The 22,054-nt window shown below is 45.4% G+C and overlaps 2 protein-coding genes across 2 annotated transcripts in view; both read right to left on the minus strand.

Moving 5' to 3' along the window:
- Nucleotides 1–20,840, minus strand: part of FRAS1 (Fraser extracellular matrix complex subunit 1) — a 97,022-nt gene extending 76,182 nt beyond the window's left edge. The window contains exons 1-2 of the mRNA XM_079306028.1: nucleotides 20,542–20,840; nucleotides 18,625–18,656 (exon numbers count right to left, since the gene is read on the minus strand). Coding sequence (XP_079162154.1) covers nucleotides 18,625–18,656; nucleotides 20,542–20,641 — 132 coding nt within the window. The 5' untranslated portion in view covers nucleotides 20,642–20,840. The remainder of the gene's footprint in view (nucleotides 1–18,624; nucleotides 18,657–20,541) is intronic.
- The window catches only part of MRPL1 (mitochondrial ribosomal protein L1), a 36,918-nt gene that overhangs the window by 9,310 nt on the left and 5,554 nt on the right, over nucleotides 1–22,054 (minus strand). The window lies entirely within an intron of this gene.

A 22,054-nucleotide genomic window follows, 5' to 3' on the forward strand; every position in this document is an offset into this window, starting at 1 on the left:
ACCTGATTTCCAACACAGTGCCAGGGAGATGTCAGGAGCTGCTCTGAAAATAACCATGATCCATACTTAGAGCATCTCCCCAATTTGTTTCCTTTACCACAGTTCCTCTTCTATAGAAAAACTGATTTTACAAAATTTGACTGTCCACAGGAGAAGCAAGCTCAGGGAGAAGGATTGCCATAACCTCTGCAGCTCCTGAATTTTTGCCTCTCACCCTCTTCTGTCTCAGAATCAATCTGAGGTAAAACCTCAGAACAATTTACACAGCAAGCCCAGAATGGGGGCTGGAGCAGCAAGGGCAAGAGGGAGCACAGGCAGAAACACTTATTTAGATCCTGAAACCAGACTGGGGGGTTCCTAAATCTCTCCAATGCTCATGGTTTACAAAGGGGACAGTTTTATATCAAAGCACTTGGCTCCTTCACTGTAGTGATGTCTTAATCTACAGAAGCTGCTCCATGAAATATTTAGCAGAGGCAAAGCATATGCATCCCTTAAGTTCAGGCTGAAGAAGAAAATGCATCTTCCCTCCACCCTCAGGCAGCAAGAACGGGCTGGGTATTACAGTAAATAACACCTGAGAATGTGCATTTGTTAACCATTTAATTCTTCTCCTTTAACAATCTTGCATGAGTGCTTGGTAATGTGTTTTTCAAAGCACATCTCTGGTATAGATGCAGCCTCAGGCATCAGGATTCAGCCAGAGCAGTAACACAGAGCTCTCCTCACATCCCTCTCCATGCCATGGATATTTGCCAGGCTGAGGATTGCTCACTGCCATGGTGTGAGCCAATTCCTGTCAGGCTGCTTCATGCTTGGTTAGAAATAATTGCTGCCTCATTACAAATTTAACCATGACACTGTGATATGGCAGAACTCTTCCTTGCAATCTCCTTCTCTTCCTTCTTCAAGATGATGTGAAACAGATGAACCATTATGCAGTTTAGGTATTTTTAATTTTTTTTTTCTCCTCGAAGAAGGAAATCCCATTTTCCAATATTTTGTTCATGTAGTTGCTACATGGCTGAAGAAGCATCTCATAATGCTTTTAACTCCAGGTTCCTGCAGGATCCTAAGGTTTTTAGTTTTTCTTTATCTGCCTTTACTTGGAGAAGGTCTCAAAGTAGAAGAGTCCCACACTTGAGGGCTTGCCTGTACCCTGAATGATTCACAGCTTCCCTGAAGAATGCAGGGATTTAGGAAAAGTGGCACAGGAAACACTCTGAGGGCAGTGTCCTCTCTCCTAAATGGGTTAGGAATGAAAAGTCCAGGATGGAGAGGGACTGTAAAACTTGAGATTATTCCACACTCTCCTTTGCCCATGTCACTCCCACTGTGCCATGAGGGTAACTGATGCCACACCAGCCTGGCACCTTCCTAGAGCTACAGAAATCCCACACCAGGGATAAATGGGACCTATCTGATTGCAGGGATCAACTCAGCTCTGAGGAAGAAACCCTCCCAAGTGAGAGCAGGTTGATCTCCATTGCTGCACAAGAGTTATTTCCAAGAACATTGCAGCAAAGCACAAAGGAACATGGGCAGAACTGCAAGCACTTAGAGGAGCTCCAGCCAGGATCCTGGTTTCAGTACACCCCTCTCTCCTGGAGATCTTGGTGATGGGAATTCCCACACTTTCAGGTGTCTCTCCACCTCTTACTCCCTATGCTTTCAAAACCAGCAGCACATAAATAAAGCACAACTTGATAACAAAGGAGGGTAGGGGGATTTAGAAAAATACTCTTGTTATTTTTCCCCTCAGCAAAATGAAAACCTGAGCTGGGAGACTCAAGACTACTGAATTAACTTTCCTACAAAGCTCTTCCACTCCTCTGCACTGGCACACTTCCCAGAGGTCTGTGCACAGCAGCCTGGATGGATGGCTTTTCCAAACACCTGCATCCATCATTTGATTTGACCTCCAGAGGCCACATTCTTCCCTGCATCTTTAGTTACTTTTATCTTAAAAAGAAAAAAAGGAAAGCAATGTGGGTCAGCAGAGAGGAGCTGGCAGGCAGGCTCCCTCCCTTCCTGCCTGCAGGGAAACAGCCATGACTCCCTGGGTCAGGGGTGCCTGGATCAGCCACAGCTCCTGGACTGCACCACCCCAGAGGAGAGCACACCCCAAAAAACAGCCCTCACCTTGTGCCTGATGTCCCACTCAGGGCCATGAGGAATGTTGTTGCAGGCTCTGGAAAGAAACTGCCATAATGTGCAGTCCTGGTGAGACAGCCCATTTTTCAGGAGCCTGGGAACATGAAGTATTCCAGTGCTCTTTTCTCCAGAGCAGTAAATATTGCTCTTTAAATCCACCTGACAGCTGTTTAAGTCCTGCTAGGAATCCAACCTTCAGGTTCTTCTGAACTCCAGCTGTGCCTGCCCCAGCCCTGGAGGTGCTGAAAGCCAGGCTGGATGAGGCTCAGAGCAGCCTGGTCTGGGGGAAGGTGTCCCTGCTCATGGCAGGGGGCTGGAAATGGCTGCGCTTTAGGGAAGTTTTGTAATTTATGACTGCCTCCTACTTCTAGCAATACACAAGTACAACAAGGAAATGTTGAACAGAGGACATGCAGGGACAGATGAGTGGGAAGAGGCAGCATTATCACCTTCTAGGACAAGTGTGCTAAAACAGCAGCTAAACCCAGTGGGAACTGCAGCCATCCAGCACCCTCTCCTCAAAACATGCACCAGAGAGCTTCACACTGAGGGGAGGCTCAAAAAACAAAGAGGAAAGCAAGCCTGAAACTCTTTTCAACAGAGCACACTAAAAATCCTCCAGCTTCCCCTCACCTTCAATGAAGGATGCTTGATGAAAGCCTTAAGCCAGCCAGGGCTCTCCCTGCAAAAGCAGATTGCTCCAGGGAAATCCCAAATTCCCCAGCCCACACCAGCTCCCACCAGGCTGAGATACACTGTTCTTGGAAATGAGGATGTACAAAGGCAGAAAAAAATTGCTTAACCCCTTATTAATCTGCAGAACTTTCCTGCCCCATGATGAAGAAGAGAGGCAGGCAGAATTTCAGAGCCTAGCTGGGAGCACACTCGACTTGAAAACCAGCCAACACATGGATTTTTTTTCCTACCCTTCCCTGGATGATTAACCTGGGCACCACTCCCACGTCTGCAGAGTACACACAAGTCCTGTCGTGTCCACCCCACCCTCCCCACCCCACCATTTGCACTGGAAAAATAGAGGTTTGTAACAAAAGAGAGTTCTCCTCTCAGGGAAGAGGATTAGCTACCCCACTTGAGCTTTTGTAGCAAGCTTATCCAGATATCTGCATTTCCACCTTGTCTCTGCAAGGAAAGTGTCAGCATAAGGAAGATGCCAGGAGAATTTTAGCATGTTGCCATGCTAAAATGGATAACTCTGGCTCCAAGAGGAAAAAGTAGGAAAACCTGGGGCAGAGGGACACAGACAGAACCCCAGGCTCCTGGCTGGGCCTCCAAGCTGTGACCAGGGGAAAGAAAAGGGAACTGTACTTCCAATAATCCCCTGCAGCAACATCAGCTGCTCAGAACCATCAGCACATGGTCCCAGCACATGGCAGGGGATAAGAAAAGATCACAGAACCATCCAAAACCCAGAGCTGGGAATGTTAATCCAGCCTCCTGCCATGACCCTGAGCAGCCCTGCTACGTGCACTCAGGGCAGCACACTGAAATCCCCAGGCCCAGCAAGGGGCTGCTTTGGGAAAACACAGAGTACCTTCAGAAAATCCATAATGCCAGGGGTTATTCCAAAATGCTTCCCTCTCCCACACTGACAGCATTCTCCACATCTTCCCATAATGTCCTTCTCTCTTGTCATTTCTCCTTTCTTCTCCCTGATATTTTTCCATTTCTCACATTACATTCTTAATATTCAGCCCATTTCCCATCATTCACCTTTCCCTACTTGTTTTGGGGGTTGGCTCTGCTGATTGCTTTAACTGTCCAAAACTTCACCACTGTGACAAAAGAAACATCCAAATTTTGCCATTGTGTTGCCATCCCATCATTCAAATCTCTTCACAATTTTCAGATTGCAAACCCTACTTATCTTTCAATATTTAAGTTTATAAACCTTCCCAGAATGTAAGAGACTCTGAATGGAGTTGACATTTTATTGAAATACCTCTGAGGAAAAACAGGGTGAAAAACTCCAGTGAACCATCTTGCCTCACAAAAACATTTGTTTCCAAGACCTAACAGTTTGAAGGAAAATCACTTTAGACAATGGACAATTTCTTCATGGACCAGAATGTAAAGCAGACCCAAGCCTGCCAGTTTTGCTGACCCAAAAACCAAGGACTGCAAGCAATTATTGCTCTGAATGAAGAGACACAGCAGCCAGTGTGACACCAGAAGAAAATCAAAAGATCACACACCCTTAGGGTAAGAAATAATATCACATTTCCTCTTCAAAATGTCTCCTGTGGATGCTATGCCCTAATTTTTTGATGGTCACAAGTCCCATCCCAAAGACTCAGATTTTGATTTAAGCAATGCCAGGGTAATGTAAAACAACCTGAATATTTCAGATGGATGGGGCTGGCAAATCCCTTCCTTCCAGATGTCATTTAATTTTTATAGAGAGGCAGGAGAGAGGTGATTTATGCAAGATGGAAATCCTAGGAGGAGCAGCCTGTCACACACAATACTCATACTTTGTCCACTGCTCCAATGTAACAGCAAATTGCACAAATTCCAAGGAAGGAGAGAGCAGGGAACCTCTCAGGAAAGTGGTAGGGAAGGCAGAGCTTCCCCTCCTGTTTCAGAAAGCTGTTAATGAATGATGGCCCCTCCTGCTTGGTGACCTTCACAAACTTCACTGTCAGCCTTGCATGGTCACAGGTCTAAATCACATCAGTGGCCCCTTCAGTGGCAATTCCAGCCCAAGACACAAACCCCAGTGAAATCTTCAGAGGGTGGAGTGATCTTTGATCTCCCCAAAGCACTTGGATCAGACTGCCAGCAGCAGCCAAAACCTGTGGAAAGTTTGGCTGTGATATGCCTTTTGTTAGCAATTTTTTGAAAGCAAGTATTCAGCACCAATAATTTGCTAGTGTAGTATAACACAACTTGCTTGATCTCTCCAAAATCTGTCTGTAGGAGCCAGGAACATTTGCTGACAACTTGAGAACCCTGGCTCTTCTGTGCACAAGCAGGGTGCCACACTGAAACTCATCCCTGCTAGTTCAGAGGGAATTTATAACAGTGAGCAAAACCACCTTCAGAAAAACCCTGAAAGCAAGATTGTAAAAGGGAATAAGAGGAGGTGCTCCACAGGAAATTCTTTACAAGGCACCAGCTAAAGGCAGGTGCCCTTCTGAAGGCCATTTTAGTATCTGCCAATCCAGAAACAAAGCTGTGGCTCCTCACTGCTCAAACACTGCAGTCCAACAAGGTCAGCACAAACCCAACCCTTCCTCCACTGTTCATTTTCCTCTTCTCCCAGCAAAACAATTCCTCCTGCTGCTGTTTGTCCAGGCAGGGTCTCCTCCCTCTGCATCCTGCTAATGAATCAAAACCAAACCCTGCACTTAACAAAACCCACATCTGACCCTGCATCAAAGCTGTCCCTTGCCCTGCTTTGATTCTCCTGCAGATAAACACAATAAAACAAGTCTCTGGTCTCATTTCATCCTCTCCCCCAGGCGAGTTGAACTCTGGTCCTGCTAAGGATGGGTGCTCCAGAAATGCCCTTGGATAAACATTTGGCTTGTCTCAATTATCCCAATTTTGTGTGTTCAGCATTTTACAGGAGCAAGCACAGGCTTCCTCTCCTTGCCACTTCATACCTGCTTCAACTCAAGCTGAGTTAGAGCACAGTTGCAGTGAAAATGGTGTGTGAAGAGCCTGTTTGCATCTCCAGTGGCTCCCAGGCTGCTTTTTTTTCCCTACATCCCTCCAGGCAGAGCTGGGAAAAAACCAGTAATTCCAACAGTAATTCCAGTGTTGCCCAGAGCAGCAGAATGTGTTCCAGCAGCTAACAGATCCAAACCCTGCCATCATTCCTCCCCATGTGCACTCACCCCTTCCTGGAAGCTCGTGTGTCAAAACCTCATTAGAAATAACTCTTTTTTTAATTGCTTTTCATTTTAACATTTCCCCTAATTAGAGGCATTTTGGAGCTTCACGTAGAGCAAGGCAGGTGAGAGAGATGCCAATTAGGATGAGGTTTACCCAGAAGGCCAGAAAACCTACTTTAGTCTTTTTAAAGGGAGGAAAAAAAAATTTACAGGGTTTTTTTTTTTTTTTAACTTCCCATCAATGCACCACAACAGGGCTAAGAAGATGCAAAAAAAAAAAAAATTTATTTTTTTTAAAAGGAAAATATATTCAACAAATGCCTCAAGGAGAAACAAATAAACTAATTATCCTCAACACATGAAAATGCTCTTCTTGGAAAATACCTTTCCTGAGCAAACACAACTCAATAAATCCAAACAGCAGGAATGAAATGGGGTTAAATAGACAATCATAAATCCAAGATTTCTTCAGGAATATTCCTGTTCAAGACATCTACAGAAAAGCATTTCCTGGGCTTTAATAAATGCCTTGGTAAATAGAAATGCACAGGTGTTACCTGTCTCTAAACTAGATTTTAATTCCAATTTCCCCTGATTTTAAAGTATCCAAAAGAGAAATGCAATGACTAAATTTTTGCACATATGAATCTATCAGTCTTGCATGATTTTATTATTTTTGATACCCAACTCCCAGCTTGAGGAAAACCACATCCCTCCTCTCTGAAAAATGAACTGACAGAGATCCCACTGCACTAATTAGCTGTGTAAAACTCCTGAGGATTCAGCACTAAACACATGTTCCCTTCCTGAGCTGCTCTGAGAAGGGAGCAAGGCAGGGAAGAACAGGCAGCATTTGGTTGTTGTGCTGCTCTCCCCACTGCAAGATGCAGTTTTAGAGAAGGAATGAGGATTCCCTGGAGCAGAGCAGCTTTGGAAGGAAAGGAAGAAGGAATTTTGCAGCATTTTATGAGAAATTATAAAAATTGCAGCACTTCCCCTAAGAAGTGTGCTGTTCCCACTGATCACAGAGCCTGTGCTGTGTTATCTGATGAAGCCCAAAGGCCAAAATATTTCTCTTCAGCTGCAGCTAAAGCACAGGGAACCAAAAGCATCCTCTGAGCACTGACCCTCAGGGCAGTGCAGGGCCAGGCTTCTAGCCCTGGAGTCCTCAAAGAAGAATTAAAAATGCACTTCAAACCCACTACTGACTTAATGCCACCATAAAAGCTGAAATATTTCCACTGCTTGAAATTTACCTGTATTTAAATGGTACAACCTTTTCACTTGCTTCCTGCATCAAAGAGACACTGGGCAAGACTGGCTTCTTTTTTAAGCCCTCCTAAACTGCAGGAGAAAGATGACATTTTCAAAAGTCACCATTTTCCAAACCAGCTGAGGTAAGTCAAGCTCCTGAGGCTAAATGTATCCATCAAAGTGTTCAGGGCTCCTCTCCAAAAATCCTGTGTTCAGCTGACCAGTCACAAGTGTTGTGGAGCCACCATACAGCTAAAACAGCAAAGAACCAAACCACAGCCAGGATCCCTAAATCCACAGCCTAAGTGATCTTGAAACAGCTACACAAGTCACCTTGAAGCACCTGTCCATGGACAAGGATTTGGGAGAGGATGAGAGACAGTAGGGAAAATAATATTTAGAATATTATTTTTAGAGAAAATAATTATTTAAAAAGCACTCCCTTGGGTATTAGATCTGCTGTAGTTTAAGGACAAGCTACTCTCCATTCTTGAGCCAGGCAAAGGGTGACACTGAGAGTGTCTGTAGTGACAAATGTCTAACACAACCCCAACTACCCCAAGTCAAACAAACAACTGAACTAAAAAGCACAAAAACTTTTTCACTGGCCACCAAAAGTGCTTTCAAGTAGATTCTTGGCTTTTCCTCCTCAGTTAATTGTCCCTGCCTGGAAAAGCTCAGTTAATTTAACTGACCTTCCAATTCCTCACCACATCAATAACTGAGTTGCTAAGGGTGAAATTGCAATTCCACAATTGGGGCAGAATAAAACAACATCTCCATGGTACAGGTGACACCTGGCAGAATTCACATTTCTTGGACTCTAAATCAGATAACCCTGCTTGGGATATTGCATCAACATACAGGAGTTCTCAGCTTTCAGATTAAAACACAAACCTGAGCCACGGTTAGAACTGAGTGCTCCTGTAAACCCTGCACCACATCAGTCAGCATCAGTGGCCACAATCAAGCTGATCATTGCTGCTTCTTCCACCAGTAAAAAGGAAATGGCCAAATGCACGTGGTGGCAGAATATCAGGAAGGATTGAGCATATCAGATAAACCAGGATTTGCTGACTGAGAGGAATTCAGCAGAAAGTTGTTAATTCAAGCTACTGAGGCTTTACCAGATAATAAATTTTAAAGCTTGTGGTTTAAAATTCTGCTATTAAAGCACAAGAGGTAGAAGAAATTGCTTCAGTGGATTTAGACACTGAGGATTCTTTTTTTTTAACTTCCTACAGAGCATTTTTCCTTTTCTACCCTCAACATCCTATCCCATTTCTCATAGATTACTGCCCTGCTACAGCATTTGTTTAATGAAGTTTACACAACATTAGAGGTCCTTGATTTAGCTGCCACAGCCACCATCTGTAATTAATCCTCCCAGGAGCCAGGACACTGCACAGCTTGTTCCTGCAAGCTGGGTTTCTAATGTGGAACAAGCTTATGCTCTCCATAATTCTGGTTTCCCATCAGTTTTATGCCACCATAACTCCTGGGCATTCATTTGGCCACTCACCCCAGCCAGGGGAGAACAAGACCCAGGGGGAGAGGGTGTAAATCAGCTGGATGTTACCAGCAGAACCCCTTCCCTCCCTCTTTCCCTTTTCCCAGAGCAGGGGATAAAGCAGCACACAGTGATTTGGCCATTTCTGTGCATATTGCTCTTTTCCAGCAGGAGTTATGTGCAAGCCTTTTAATGCTGGGACAGGAGTGGGCTTTACCTTCCACTCACCAACAGTATCAGTGGAGCAAAACAAAATTCTCTCAGCCTCCCCTTTGGTGGGACACAGCTCTGTCCCTGTGCCACCAAATTTCCACAGATTCCACCCAAAACAGAGCCAGCCTGGTTTGTAATGCAAGGGGGCCTGTGCTGGCTGACTCTGCTGAATAAATGAATTGCTTGGCTCTGGTCTAAAAGCTGCAATTTAACGAAAGTGTAACTTCCAGGGAAAAAAAAAAAAAAAAAGCCAACCATGATTTAAAGATTTTAGTGATACAGAGTAATTCATAGCACACCTCAGGAAACTGTTCCAATGATTTCCAATCTTCACAGAAAAAGTCTAACTAGCTCCTAAGCTGAATTTATCTAGCTTTCATTTTCTGGCTACTCCATTTTCTTATGGGTAGCAGAGGTTTATTTATAATAATTTCTGCTCCCTCTGTAGCATTCTACAAATTACCCCTTAACTTTCCCTTGGAGAGCTGATGCAGACAGAGCTCAAGTTCTTTGTAATGAGGAATCATGACTGTCTTTAGGATCCCCTCCATCCTTGTGCATCCCCCATACCTCACCACAAATGAATCTGAAAAATCAGATTTATGTTCCTGGAACACTGCTCCTCCTGAACTGCAAGCCCCTGATGCTCACAGAGCAATTTTATCACACCTTGACACTTGAGTGTCAATGCACCAAGAGCCCTCAAAAGGTTTTAGAGAATCACAGAACCATGGAATCCTTCAGGGTGGAAAAGCCCTTCAAGATCATGGAGTCCAACCACCAACCCACAATGCCAAGGCCACCACTAACCCATGTCCCCAGGTGCCACATCCTTTTAAACCCCTTCAGGATGGGGACTCCACCACTGCACTGGGCAGGTTGTTTCCATGACTGCCCACTGCTTCACTGAAGAAATTTCCCCTAAAATTCAATGTACACATTCCCTGGTACAGCTTGAGGCTATTTATTCTTGTCCTGTCACTTGCTGCCTCAGAAAAGGGACTGACCCCACATCACTCTGACCTCCTGTCAGGGATTTTAGGGACCAGTAAGGTCCCCCCTGAGCCTCCTTTTTACCAGGCTGAGCCTCTCAGCTGTGCTCCAGAACCATTCCCTTCCCTGCACATTCCAGCCCTTCTTGGAGCAAGGAGCCCAAAATTGTCCCAGAGTGCAAGGTGGGGGCAGTCACTGCCCTGGTCCTGCTGGCCACACCATTTCCAGTAAAAGCCAGGCTGTTTGTATCCTGTATTCAGATGTGACAATCATAATGTGGGGGTTTTTTGTAACTAATACTGAAGCGCATCTCTTTTTTTCTCCTTTCAGAAGACCTCCCTCTAACTCATCTCTGCCTGCAGCCAGTTCTTTGGGCACAGAAACAAAACCACCACTGGCCCTGGGCTCTGGGGCAAGATAAGAAGGGATGAATGCTTTTGTGGTAGGTTCCCAAGCTAAGCTGCTGTGCATGCCCAAAGGAATCATGTGCAAACATGTTTAGTGACTCCACACCATAAATCAAAGCAAAATTCCCAAAGCAAATCCAGCTCTGCGTTTGTTTTGTGCACAAATCTGGTTGAGACAGACAACTGCCCTGAGCTTCTGAACATCTCCACAGAGGCTTCACTTAGACAAATGAGATTTCCTCTCCTTGGGGCTGGGACAAGTCCTGCTCTGAGGAAATTGAGGATGGTACAGATTCAAGATATACCAGAAGGGTTTTTTTTCTCTCCCAAGTACCTTCATCTACAGCCCCAGCAAAGGTGACAGGTTTACCAGAGTTGGCCTAAATCCTGAATCAAAAACTTTTAAAAAAAAGCTATTTTGAAAATAAACAAAGCCCTTAATGCACAGCCTGTTCTTTCTGATAAATTGTGCAGGACTTTTCTGTAGGTTTCTTTTTTTTAATGTTATTCCAAGGAGGTACCCAAAATCCTGTCTTTATCAACAGCCACTCTTTAGATTTTGTGTGCACAAAATAAACAGCAAAACACCTGGCAGAAAACAAACCTCCAGCAAACCCAAGGGCACAGAAATACAATCAACCACTGCTCAGTTCAGCTTCCACATTGGTTTTTTTTTTAAGGATACACACACCTTGCCCAAAGACTGGATACAAGAGGTGTATACCTGCTTTTAACACTCCAAAGGGTCAGGGTGGGTGCCCCTTGTGTTCTCCTACAGGACTTAAACTCTGGCCTCCACTGAGTGTGTAAAGTCCACAGGAAAAGCTTTTTCTTTCCCTAGGTCTGTAAAAAGCCAGATGAAATTGGAAACAGGCTCCTGTAAGCACAGCTATTTAAAAGTACAATGCAAAAAAAAAAAAAAAAAAAAAAAAGTAAGATGCCTGGAGGAACTTTTATTTATTCATATACATGCTCACATTAAAATGCTAGGGAAAACACTAGAAGGAACTTCCCTGTAAAAAAATCTTGTCACTGATAAAATTTAAAAAGCACTCTGTGTGTTAAGGACACCAAAAGATTCCTCACTGCACAGCTTTCATTTTGAGGTCCCCATATGGACAACATGGTCAATAAAGCAGCATTTGGAACACAAGGAGGCCAAAAGCTCATCAGAAAATCCTCTGGAAGTCTCTGTAAAATGGTGATTAGAAGAAAGGGAAATGGGGGGAGGCAAGAGAGAAATGCAGCTTTGTTTGGATTCTTAAAACACCATTTTCCAACTCCTTCAAACACACAGGGATCATCACCTTCCCAACAACCAAACTGTGCAAAGAGGAAAATAAACCCCAGACAAGGACCTCACTTGACTTCTCAGCAGTCACAGCAACTGCCTTGCCAGGAATCAGAGACATGAGCACAAAGCACAGCCAGGAGCTGCTCCCAGGGAAGCCAGAGGCAAAGCACAGATGCATTTTCCAACACTCCAAGTGCTGGCAAGGCAGGGATAATCCTCTTGGATTGGAACAAGAGTAACTCTGCCATGAGAACAGCACCAGGACATGGACTGTACCCACACTGAGGAGGCCAGAGTGGGTGAAGGACAGGCCTTGCCAACCCCCCAACACCTTTGGTGTTCCAGAGGCTGCTGCTCCTCACAAGAATCACACAGGGAACTGCATCAGGGTGTCTAAAAGCAGCCAAGTGAAGGGAATCTCCCTCCCACCTTTAACACATTCCCCAAAGCCAGCTTCCTCTCTAGACTTCCAGATGCAATGCCAAGTCATTTCTTTGTGTGTGTAGGTGAGAACTTGGCTCAAAGAGCCAAAACTCCACATGGAGGGCCAAGGCAAGGTAAGGAAAAGAGACAGGGCAGTGGCTGGGCTTGCTGCAAATCCCTTGCAAGGGAAGTGAGAAGGCAAATCCATGGTGCCTCTGGAAAACACCAACTGGCAAGGCTTCCTTAAATGAGCTCAGTGGCTGCAAGGATGACTGCCAGCACCAGGGTCAGAAATGTGCTGGTGGTGTTTCCACAGCCTCACCTCCAGTTTCTCTGTGAGCTGGCAAAGCTGCAAACCCCACCTAAATCACTCCAGCAGCACTTCTCAGAGAGTGAAAGATGAAGCACAGGAACAGCTCTGCCTGCCAGCACAGGCAGATATTTCTCATTTTTCTGGCCTGCCCAACACTCCTCACACAACCCTGCTCTGTCACTCCACACAGATGCTGCTGTCAACACCATCTCAGGGAGGTTTCCCAATAAGAGTCCCAACAAATCTCAGCTTTGCTGCTTCCACATCATCACAGCTGAGGGTCTGGGTGTGAGCTGAAATGTGGCTCTGCTGTTTCAGTGGTTTCCACCACAGAAAACCACAGCAGTGACTCCTCAATGATAATAAATATATAAAGCCTTTAAAATATTAGTGGAACCATCTAAAGGGGGAAAGGCTCAATTACCAAGGTTATTTTTTCAGAGGTGGTTGCACAAGATGTGTGATGGATTTAACCAGATGCTCTCATCATTCCTACTGCAGTGCTTGATAAAACAGCATCTATAAATACACCAAAAACCCAATGAATTGCAGAAGCATGAAATGACTTCAGTAAGGTTAGAAACACTCTGGCACCATACAGAATGCACTAAAAATATTAAGTATAGAGACCTCACAGCACCTTTTACATAGCTCTACAGCTGGTTTTAACAAGGAGGTTACTTAGAGAGGCTGCCAGATGAGGAATTATCTCCTCAGTTTGAACATGTGGATTTAGAGAGGCTAATGAAGGCATCTGTAAAAACAGGATGCTGAGGAAAAGATTTGACCTTGAAGATCAGATCAGGTACCTGCAGAACAAAATGCCTGTTCCCATGCTAGACTAAAAGGAGGGCAACAATCACATATGAACAAACTGCTGGTTCCCTGTGCTGGATTTCAATCCTGCATTTTCTTCACAAAGCCACAGGCTCCACAGCATCAAGCACTGCCTGCTGATGATAACCAGTGAAAGCCCAGCAAAAATATTTTGCTTAGAGAACACCATTCCCAGTTTGTTTTTGATACTAACACTTCCTATTTTCATGAGGTAAATCAGCATCACCACAACAACTTAAAAACTGGCAATGAGCCTGGCCACACCAGGTGCCCACAGCCAGCTCTTAGCAGACAGGATTGCCATCCAAAGGGAAAACTGGACAACACAGGATGCTGATCACAGCAGCAAAAGCAGCTGAACTGCACAGCTCCCTCCTAGGCTGCAAAATATCATGGATGATGCCTTTTCCTAGGGATTTCAAGAGGTTTGCCTCTGATCTCACAGATATATCTCTGCCTGAAGCAAGAAGGAGAAATGATAGTCTTATATCTTGTGAGCTTAGATCTTCCCCCACAGAATGAGGTCAGAGGAGAAGGAAGGATCTGTGAGAACTCCAGCACACTCCTCTCCAAAGAGTAAAGCCTCACCACACTTCCAAAGCCATCAAATCCTTCTGAAACCCCCTGGAAACCCCCTGTGACTGGACAAACTCTATGGTGCACAGCAGGATGCACACAGGGTTGTTAAAGCCATGGTCCTCTTCCAAAAGAAACAGCAGGACCAGTGTTGAATTAATTAAGGCTCAGAAGAACCAAAGTATTGAGGGAAAAGGAACCCCCAGCATTAGAGAGGTAAATGACCTTAAAATCCATTCTGCTTTTACCATGCTGATGTGTCTCAGCTAACTGCATCATCACACCTGTTAACCATATACCACATACATAGCATTGCATTCAAGCATCCTAAAACCTCTCATGAAGTCAAATTACAACATGGGAAAAAAAAAAAAACAACTGCAAAACACTGCCCTGCAGTCATGGCCAACTTCTGGAGTTGTGGGATGCAGTGCTCTTAGGTAACAGGGTTTAAAGCCTAAATTCTGGGACATATTCTCCTCAATTTTTAATCTACTGGATCTCAATTGTTCCCATTTGATCTAATTTGAATTCTCCCACTGTCTTTGGAAGTAACATACTCGACTTTGCTTTGTCCTAAGGATTTCATTAAAATTTAAAGAGGTTTTCATTAAGCTCATTGTTTCATTGTGGGAATTTTTGTTTTAAATAAAACATGGAAAAGAGGCCTAAGAATTACTCCTTATGCCATTCAACGGAAGCACATAATTCATTTTTGGTTTGGAATATTTCCATTTAACAGCAGATTGAGGCACTTTCAGGGTTTCCTTTCCATAACCACAATGGTCTCACAGTTTCACTGAAAACTGAGGCAGAAAGGAGTAGAAGCAATTTTTAAATGCCTCCAGTTTAAAAAAAAAAACAACCCAGGTTTTCAAAATAGAACACTTTTAGAATTCTGACTTTTAAAATAACAACATGAAATTAACCCACTGGAATAAAAGTGCAGCAAGTTACTTCTACTCTGCAATACTGAGCATTCCTTAGGCACTCAAGAAAATCAGGTTTTTTACAGATATACAAGAAACTATAAAACTGCAAAAAAATGTGGGAAAGAAATTGCTAACAAGTTTGCTCATGTTTTCCCCTGAAACCACTTTTCCAGGCTCTATGCATAAAAGGATTTACTGCATCCACTAACTCACAAGTGGCTTTTGGCATGTCAGTAATGACAACTGTGTCTCATCAGCAGACTCTTTTCATAATTAAACAACCAGTCCTGTGTTTCCTCTGAAAACAGAAGCACAACACCTGATGTACAGCAGATCAGTCTCCAGCTGGCTAAGCACCCAAAAGGAATTAATCCCACATGACCAGGACCAAATCCATTCATGCAAGACAACAGGTGAATTCCCAGGAAAGGAAAAGGTTAAGATTTTCAAGGAACCATTCTGTTAGAAATGAGATCTCTGGTTTGATAACTGAAGGGTTCAAATTTCTTATTTTTGCCATCTCGCTGCAAGATCCCAACGTACAGCTCCCAAAAAAATTTATTACACTTAAATTAAAATTTCCCAATTTTCAGCCTGCAAGAAGTTTCATTTTGATCTCTATAAAACATATGCAAAGCAGGTTAGGAAACTAATTTTTTTTTTTTTTTTTTGCAGTAACAAAACATCTGGTTTAAAATTATTCAAATTAATCTGGGAAGAATCATGTTCAGGATTTATCTTTTGGGGGAGGAGGGAGAGGATTTTTTTTCCCCCCTGGCTGATCCTCAGAAACACAGAGCCTGGGAGTCTCCTTCAGCTGCAGCATGGCAGCTGGTAATATAAAGATCCTCTGGATGCTGAGCTCCCAGGGTTAGTTAGAGGATTCATTATGGAACGATTCTGGAGTGGATACAATGATTACAAAATTGAGTATTTTATCCTTAATCTGTAGCTCAGCAATAAACCACAGCACGAGGAGAATTACAGCAGTGTTCCCATGACAGTCTATAGCCTGCATTCCCACTGGATGCTGTTTAATATTCATGGCAGAAATATTGGCATCACCAATTTCAGGGCTCTTGGCAGCCCCTCCCCAGGCTATCAAAACACAGTAGTCCAATTTTGCCTAAGGTTTGCAATGGATTAAAACACTAACAATCTATTTTAAAAGCCTGAGAGCTCCTTGCAACTTCTTCACCCCAGATGTTTTGAGGGTAAAGAACAAGGTCTCAAACACACCCTGGGCTGGCAAAATGTTCAATGTGCCAACAAACTGAGGATCTGCTTTCCTCAATTATCTCACAAAATCCTTAAGCTCTTTGGAGGGCACTGAAAAGGTACAGCAAAGTTCTAAAATTTCCTCTTCTCAACTACAAGACATTATCAAGGCATTGCAACCCCTCCTCTAAAGAGAAAATGGAAATGGGAATCCTGGCAAAGATTTTGAAAGGGTTGAGGGGAGGGGAGGAAGGAGGAAGAGACCTAGCAAAGGAAAAAGGCATTTTGCATGGTGGGGATTTAAAAAAAAAAAAAGGTGTGATTTCCTAAACACAGCTCTTGAAATGCATCCTGAAAGATGGATGGAAAATGTGCAACAGGGCAGCTCCTGTAAAAACCCTGATCTCCAAATAAAGATGATGCCAGATGACCTCCCACAACACACTCAAGATGAAGGAAGGATGAGTTTTCCACCAGCAGGATGGAGCAGAAAGATCTCTGGAGCAGAACAGACACAGCTCCAAGGAAAAGTAGCCCACGCTCTCAGATTGAAGCTCAAAAGTTCCACAACTCCCAGAATTCTCTTGTAGTTTACAAATTTCTCTGGGTTTATGAATTTCTTCTACCCAAAGCAAAGAGGAGCTGGTTTAAAATCCCTTCTTGCCCAGAAACCCTGCATGTACCTGACTGTTTAGGAAGATTGCAGCAAGGGACCAAAGGCTGCTCTTAAACGTGCATGGACAACTCAAGAGGGGCACAACTCCATTGCTGGATTGCAGGAATATGAGAGCCAAAGAGAAGGAAAAAGAACAGCTTCTGAGCAGGGAGTGCACTGTGAAAAAACACAGCCACAGCCATTTGCAGGGAAGGGCTGAAGATAAATTCTGTGTATGTGCAGCCAGCTCTGGAGGGAGCTGTGAAACACCTGCAGAGATAAATCACCTCAGGGTAAGCAGAGACATGGGACTGGGGCTTCCCTGGGAAGGGCCTGATCCCTGCCTGGACACAGCATGGAAAGGGATGTGGTTATCCAGGAGGGGGCCCTGCTGGTGCCTCTGCTGCTCCCAGAGCCTGGCTGTGGATCTAAGCCCTGCTCCAGGCTCAGGGGGAACTGAGAGATGCTGCTTCTGCATGAGGGCTCTCTTCTTGGACAAGAAGGTGACATTTAGAACCACTAAGATAAAAAAAGAGAAATTATTTCATATTAAAATGTGTGCCTCTGTCCATTCATTTGCTGATGAAAGGACAAGAATTCACTTCATCCTCAGGAGAAAAATCTTACATCTAAGGTTCTCTTCCCTGGCACCATGAAATAAAGAGTCTATCCTCATCCTCTGTATGCCACTGCTGTTTTCAAGGAAAACAAAGAAGGGACACACATGCAGCACACACTTGATTGAAAAATCACTTTTATTTTTGATCCTCAGTTGATCCCATCTTTCTGAAACCCACAAGCACATTTGCTCCACGAGAGGCATTACTGTATTAATAAATCTTACCTGTAAAACATTCCTGTACATCCAGAGGATGTAGCCCCAGGCTAAGCAGTGGCATTGAAATCACATTATTTAAAAACAAAAGTATCTTGACTGTTGTAAGAGTTAACAAGCAAATCTTTCAACTGAAATATTCCATTCTGATCTCATTTTTCAGTACTAACTTCTTTTCTTTCTAATGAAATTAAAATGAGGCTCATTTTCTACTGCTAATTTGACATATTCCCCAACCAGAAGTGCTCTGCACTTGCTAACATTTACTTTAAAAGTCACTGAATTTATTCAGAGTATAAGCTATCTGGAATGGGGGATTTAAAATTTTTGGGGGTGGGGGGGTGTGGAACCCAGCATTTTTTATTTATTACCTTTCCACTCTCATTTCTGTCCAGCACAAACTACTGATGGAAACAGAAATCTGCCTTTAAAAGCATAAAATCAGGATTTCTTCAAACTTCTGACAACAAAATGCACACAGATGTTTCAAAAGGAAACAGGGAGGTGAAATTTTTCATAGAAGCACAAGTACACTACCATTTACTGTGAATTAAGCTAGGGCTTTTTATTCTGTTCACAATTTCCAACCCAAAGATTAAAAACTTCTCTCTCAAAAAAAAAATGCTTATTTAGTGCTTTATGGTGCTAAAACAAAGCACCACATTTGTGTTTTGGAAGTTTTTGCACCAAACACTGATAGAAATCCGGACTAACAGCAGGCACTGAAAGGAAACAGTGTTTCCAGCCATCCTTTAAAACACAAGTTGCCACAGGTTTCTTTTGGGGGCTGTCAAGACCCTCCACAAGGCATCATTAAGAGGAGCAAACACATTCAGCCTGCCTGTGTTAAGCTGTTGTCATTAAGAGCTCATTAATTCAGGAAAGAAACACAAAACACACTCTGCCACTGCACAGATGTTTCACAAAGCACCACCTCCATCCTGCCTGGGACTGCACCTTTGTGGCTTCCAGGAGATCCCTTTTCACCCAGTTACACTGGCCCAGGCAGAATTCCCAACCTCTCCAAGGAGAGAAGTGTGTGTTTTCCAGCAGACTGGGACCTGCACACCAGTCACAAGGGTGGCAAAAAGCAGGAACTGGAGTCCAACATCACCCTCTCAAATCCCAGCACAACATGGTCAAGCTCACTTACCTCAAATGAGAAGCCGTGGTAGACACAGGCACCTGAGGGAGCAAAAACAAAAATAAACCAGGTTAGAAACAAGAACCTGCTCTGTCACAACACCAGCACCACAGGCAGCCACACTTCCCAAATTCCACCCCAATAATCAAATAAAAGGTTAGGCAGTAAAAGCACGGGTAAGCTGAATGACAGCTCTTCCATCGATTTTCTGGGAAATGGTTCCTCTTGAGCAACTGCACATTATCTGCCTCTCAAAAGCGTGAGGGGAATGTGCAATCAAAAAAGAGCCCAAGGAACTCCGAGATGAAAAGGGAAGAAGTGCCTCGAGGGACCACCCAGAAAAGTCAGAATTTCCTTGTCCAAGAGTGGAGTTTCCCGAGAAATGCAGATTAGACAAATCTGTACAGAAAACCTGGGAGCTACAGCTCTCGGAATCAAAAGCTCCTCCCTCGAGCTCAGCTCCAGCTCAGCTGCAAGAGGCTGTGGAGGCACCATCGGGAATTATTTTCCCTTGCCAAGAAGAAGAGCCACAGGAGCCCAGTCACACTTTTCTCAAATTCAGCAAATAGCTCTTCTTTTGGCAAGAGAAGGTAATTTCATGGTTCATCATCCAGCTGCACCTCAAAATTCAGTGCAAAATGCAAGGTCATGCATTGTTAGAAGGCATGAGGGGGAAAAAAAAAACCAAAAACTTAATATCAGTAAGTTGAGACCAGCATAACCCATCTGTTTTACCACTCCAGGGCTGGCTGACTTTTCTTTTTAGCTCACTGACAGCTATAGTTCCTTAAAACACGGGAATAGGGACCACACAGGACTAAAAAGCAAACTCACAAAGAAAGTCTGATCCTCCTTCCCCGAGGTGGGAAAAGTCCTATCTCCCTCCTTTACAAGTTACCAAGGGATAGGAAGACACAACCCAGCCTTGCAGGACTTGGAAAATACTTAGTTACAAATCAATTTTACTTTTATGCCCAGTTATGAGCGAGCCAAAGACACTACACGCACATTAATTAAGGTTGTGCAGCAGTGCCCTGATTTTCCATGCAAACTCCAAGTCCCAGGTGTGACCAACACCTGTTGCAGAGCACAGCTGAAAAGCATTCGGCAAATTACGGCTTTTACACAAAGAAGAAAGCCCTAGACTTATTGTCGCTGTGCTGTTTTTGAGGGGGACATATTGGATGCAGGTGGTTCTCTGGTTTGAGAGATTTTATTTTTGCTAATAGTGGAGTGTAACCCAACGATATACCCCAAATGCACGCCCAGCAGCTCCTCAGCTGCACACACACCGCGGGTTTGAACTGTTGCTATTCACGCAATGAATGTGCCAGAGGGGAATCACAGAGGGAGCGGGGTTTGGGGACTTTGGAAACCAACAACCTCCATCCACAGGGCGAGCCGGAGATCGAGCCGAGCCGAGCCGCACTCCCGACTCCAGATAGCAGCAGCAGCAGCACCGCACAACCAGCACACCCAGACAAAACCCGGCGCCTCCGAGCGCTCCCACGCCACATCCAAGTTGGCTGCAGCCTCCTCCTCCTCCCCACACAGCGAGCAGGGGTCGGCAGCTGCCGGCTCCCCTCACGCTCCCGCCCGCGGGGTGCGGGGGCTCGGCCCGGCCCCGCTCCCCTCACGGGCTGCTCGCCGCGGGCTCGCACAACTCCGGCCCCGCTCACCTGGGCACGGCCGAGCCGCCTGCCCGCCCGTGAGGGGCTGCCGGCGGCGGGACACGCGTTCCTCCACGCCCGGCGGGAAGAGCCGGCACGGCTTGGCCCCGGTGCCCCTCACCTCGCCTGAGGGGAAGCCGCCAAAATGGCGGGGGGCGGAGGCGGACCCCCGCCCGGGCCGGAGCGCCGCAGGGCGGGCGGAGGCGAGGGGCGGCTCGGAGCCGGTTCCCTCACGGCTGGCGGGACGGCCACTCACCTGAGGCGGCATCGGCCGGCGCGGCGCCGGGCGGCAGCGGCAGCGGCAGCAGCAGCAGCAGGAGGAGCGGGGCGGCCCCGGCGGCGCTCGGGGTGCCCATGGCCCTCAGGCGGCGAGCAGCGAGGCGGGAGCGGCCGCCGGGCCCGCGGCAGGTGCCGGGGCAGCGCTGGCCCCCGCCCCGCCGGCAAAGTTTGCCCGCAGACAAAGGGGCAGCGCCGCGGCGCAGCCCCGCCCCGGGCTGCGCACCGCCAGCCCTCTCCTCCTCCTCCTCCTCGGCACCTTGAGCCGGGCACGGAGGAGCCCGGCTAATCCTCCTCCTCCCCCCGCTGGCCATGGAGCCGCCCCGGGGATCCCGCAGCCCGTCCCACCGCAGCGGCGCCGGGACGAGGCAAAGCCGGTGTGTGTGGGAGCTGACCCGCCGGCTGCAAGGGGAGCCCACCTAAAGCGCTGATTTGTTGTGTTTTGGGTGTCAGTTTGGGCTGTAGGACTGTAACAAGAAGTATCAAAGCTCGGTCTATTTCCAGGTCTGTTTCTTCTTGCCATGGCCGCTGCGTTGCCATTCCTTCCTGGAGCAAATCCAAGCAAGAGAGACTCTAACACTACCAAACACATATCAAACACTCAAAGTAAAAAAAAAAACAAAAAAACCCCACCACTAACTCAAACAGTTGCCCCTACAGTGTTTTCTTGCTCTAAGCACCTCCACATACACAGTGTGTCCACTCCCGTGTCACCCTCCAGCACTGCACACTCAACACATCCCAGAGCCAACATTTCCAAACCAAAGTTTGGAAATCCTACAAGTCACAGGATAAAGAAAAACAGCCCCAGGTTTGAAGTTACAGCCATTGAACTGCTACAAGCCAAAGCCTCCAATTAAAATGAACTTGGAAAGTGAGTTTATTTTTACTAGTCTGTGAATGAAATGGGTTTTTCTCCTGGTAATTTCAGCATTCCTGTATCCCAGCTCCCACAGAGCAGTTGGCTGCTGCCTTCATCTCCTGCTTGCCTGATTAAATGCAACGATGGCAGCTCAATTTGATAATAATTCCCTGTGGTAATTCCATCTGTTCAGTTTTGATGGACTCCCTAATGAACACTACCATCCTAAACTCCAAGTTGGAGGCCAGATTTATTTTTTTTTTTTGTCTTCCCAGGACTGCAGGTCTTTAATCACTGTGCTGGAACTCCCACAACAAATGTGAGAAGCAAAATGTGCAGTGTGCCATCAGTCTAAGACCCAAAAAGTGATTTGCATGATGAGTTTCTCTGTGCTCTACTCATTAGCCATTAGCAGAGGGTCATTTTTTATAAAAACAGGAGCAGAGAGACACAACAACTAACTCTGCACACACCAGCACTGAGCAAAGAAATATTTCATGTCTCTTTCAAATAACAAAAATAAACAAAAAATAAATAAACAAAATAAACAAAAGGAAGAAATACACAAGCCCCAGTTCCCTTCTAACTCCTCAGGTGAAACTCTGGTCAATAATTTGTGCTGTTCATCTTC

This window comes from Erithacus rubecula, assembly GCF_903797595.1.
Source record: "Erithacus rubecula genome assembly, chromosome: 5".
Classification (NCBI taxonomy): Eukaryota; Metazoa; Chordata; class Aves; order Passeriformes; family Muscicapidae; genus Erithacus; species Erithacus rubecula.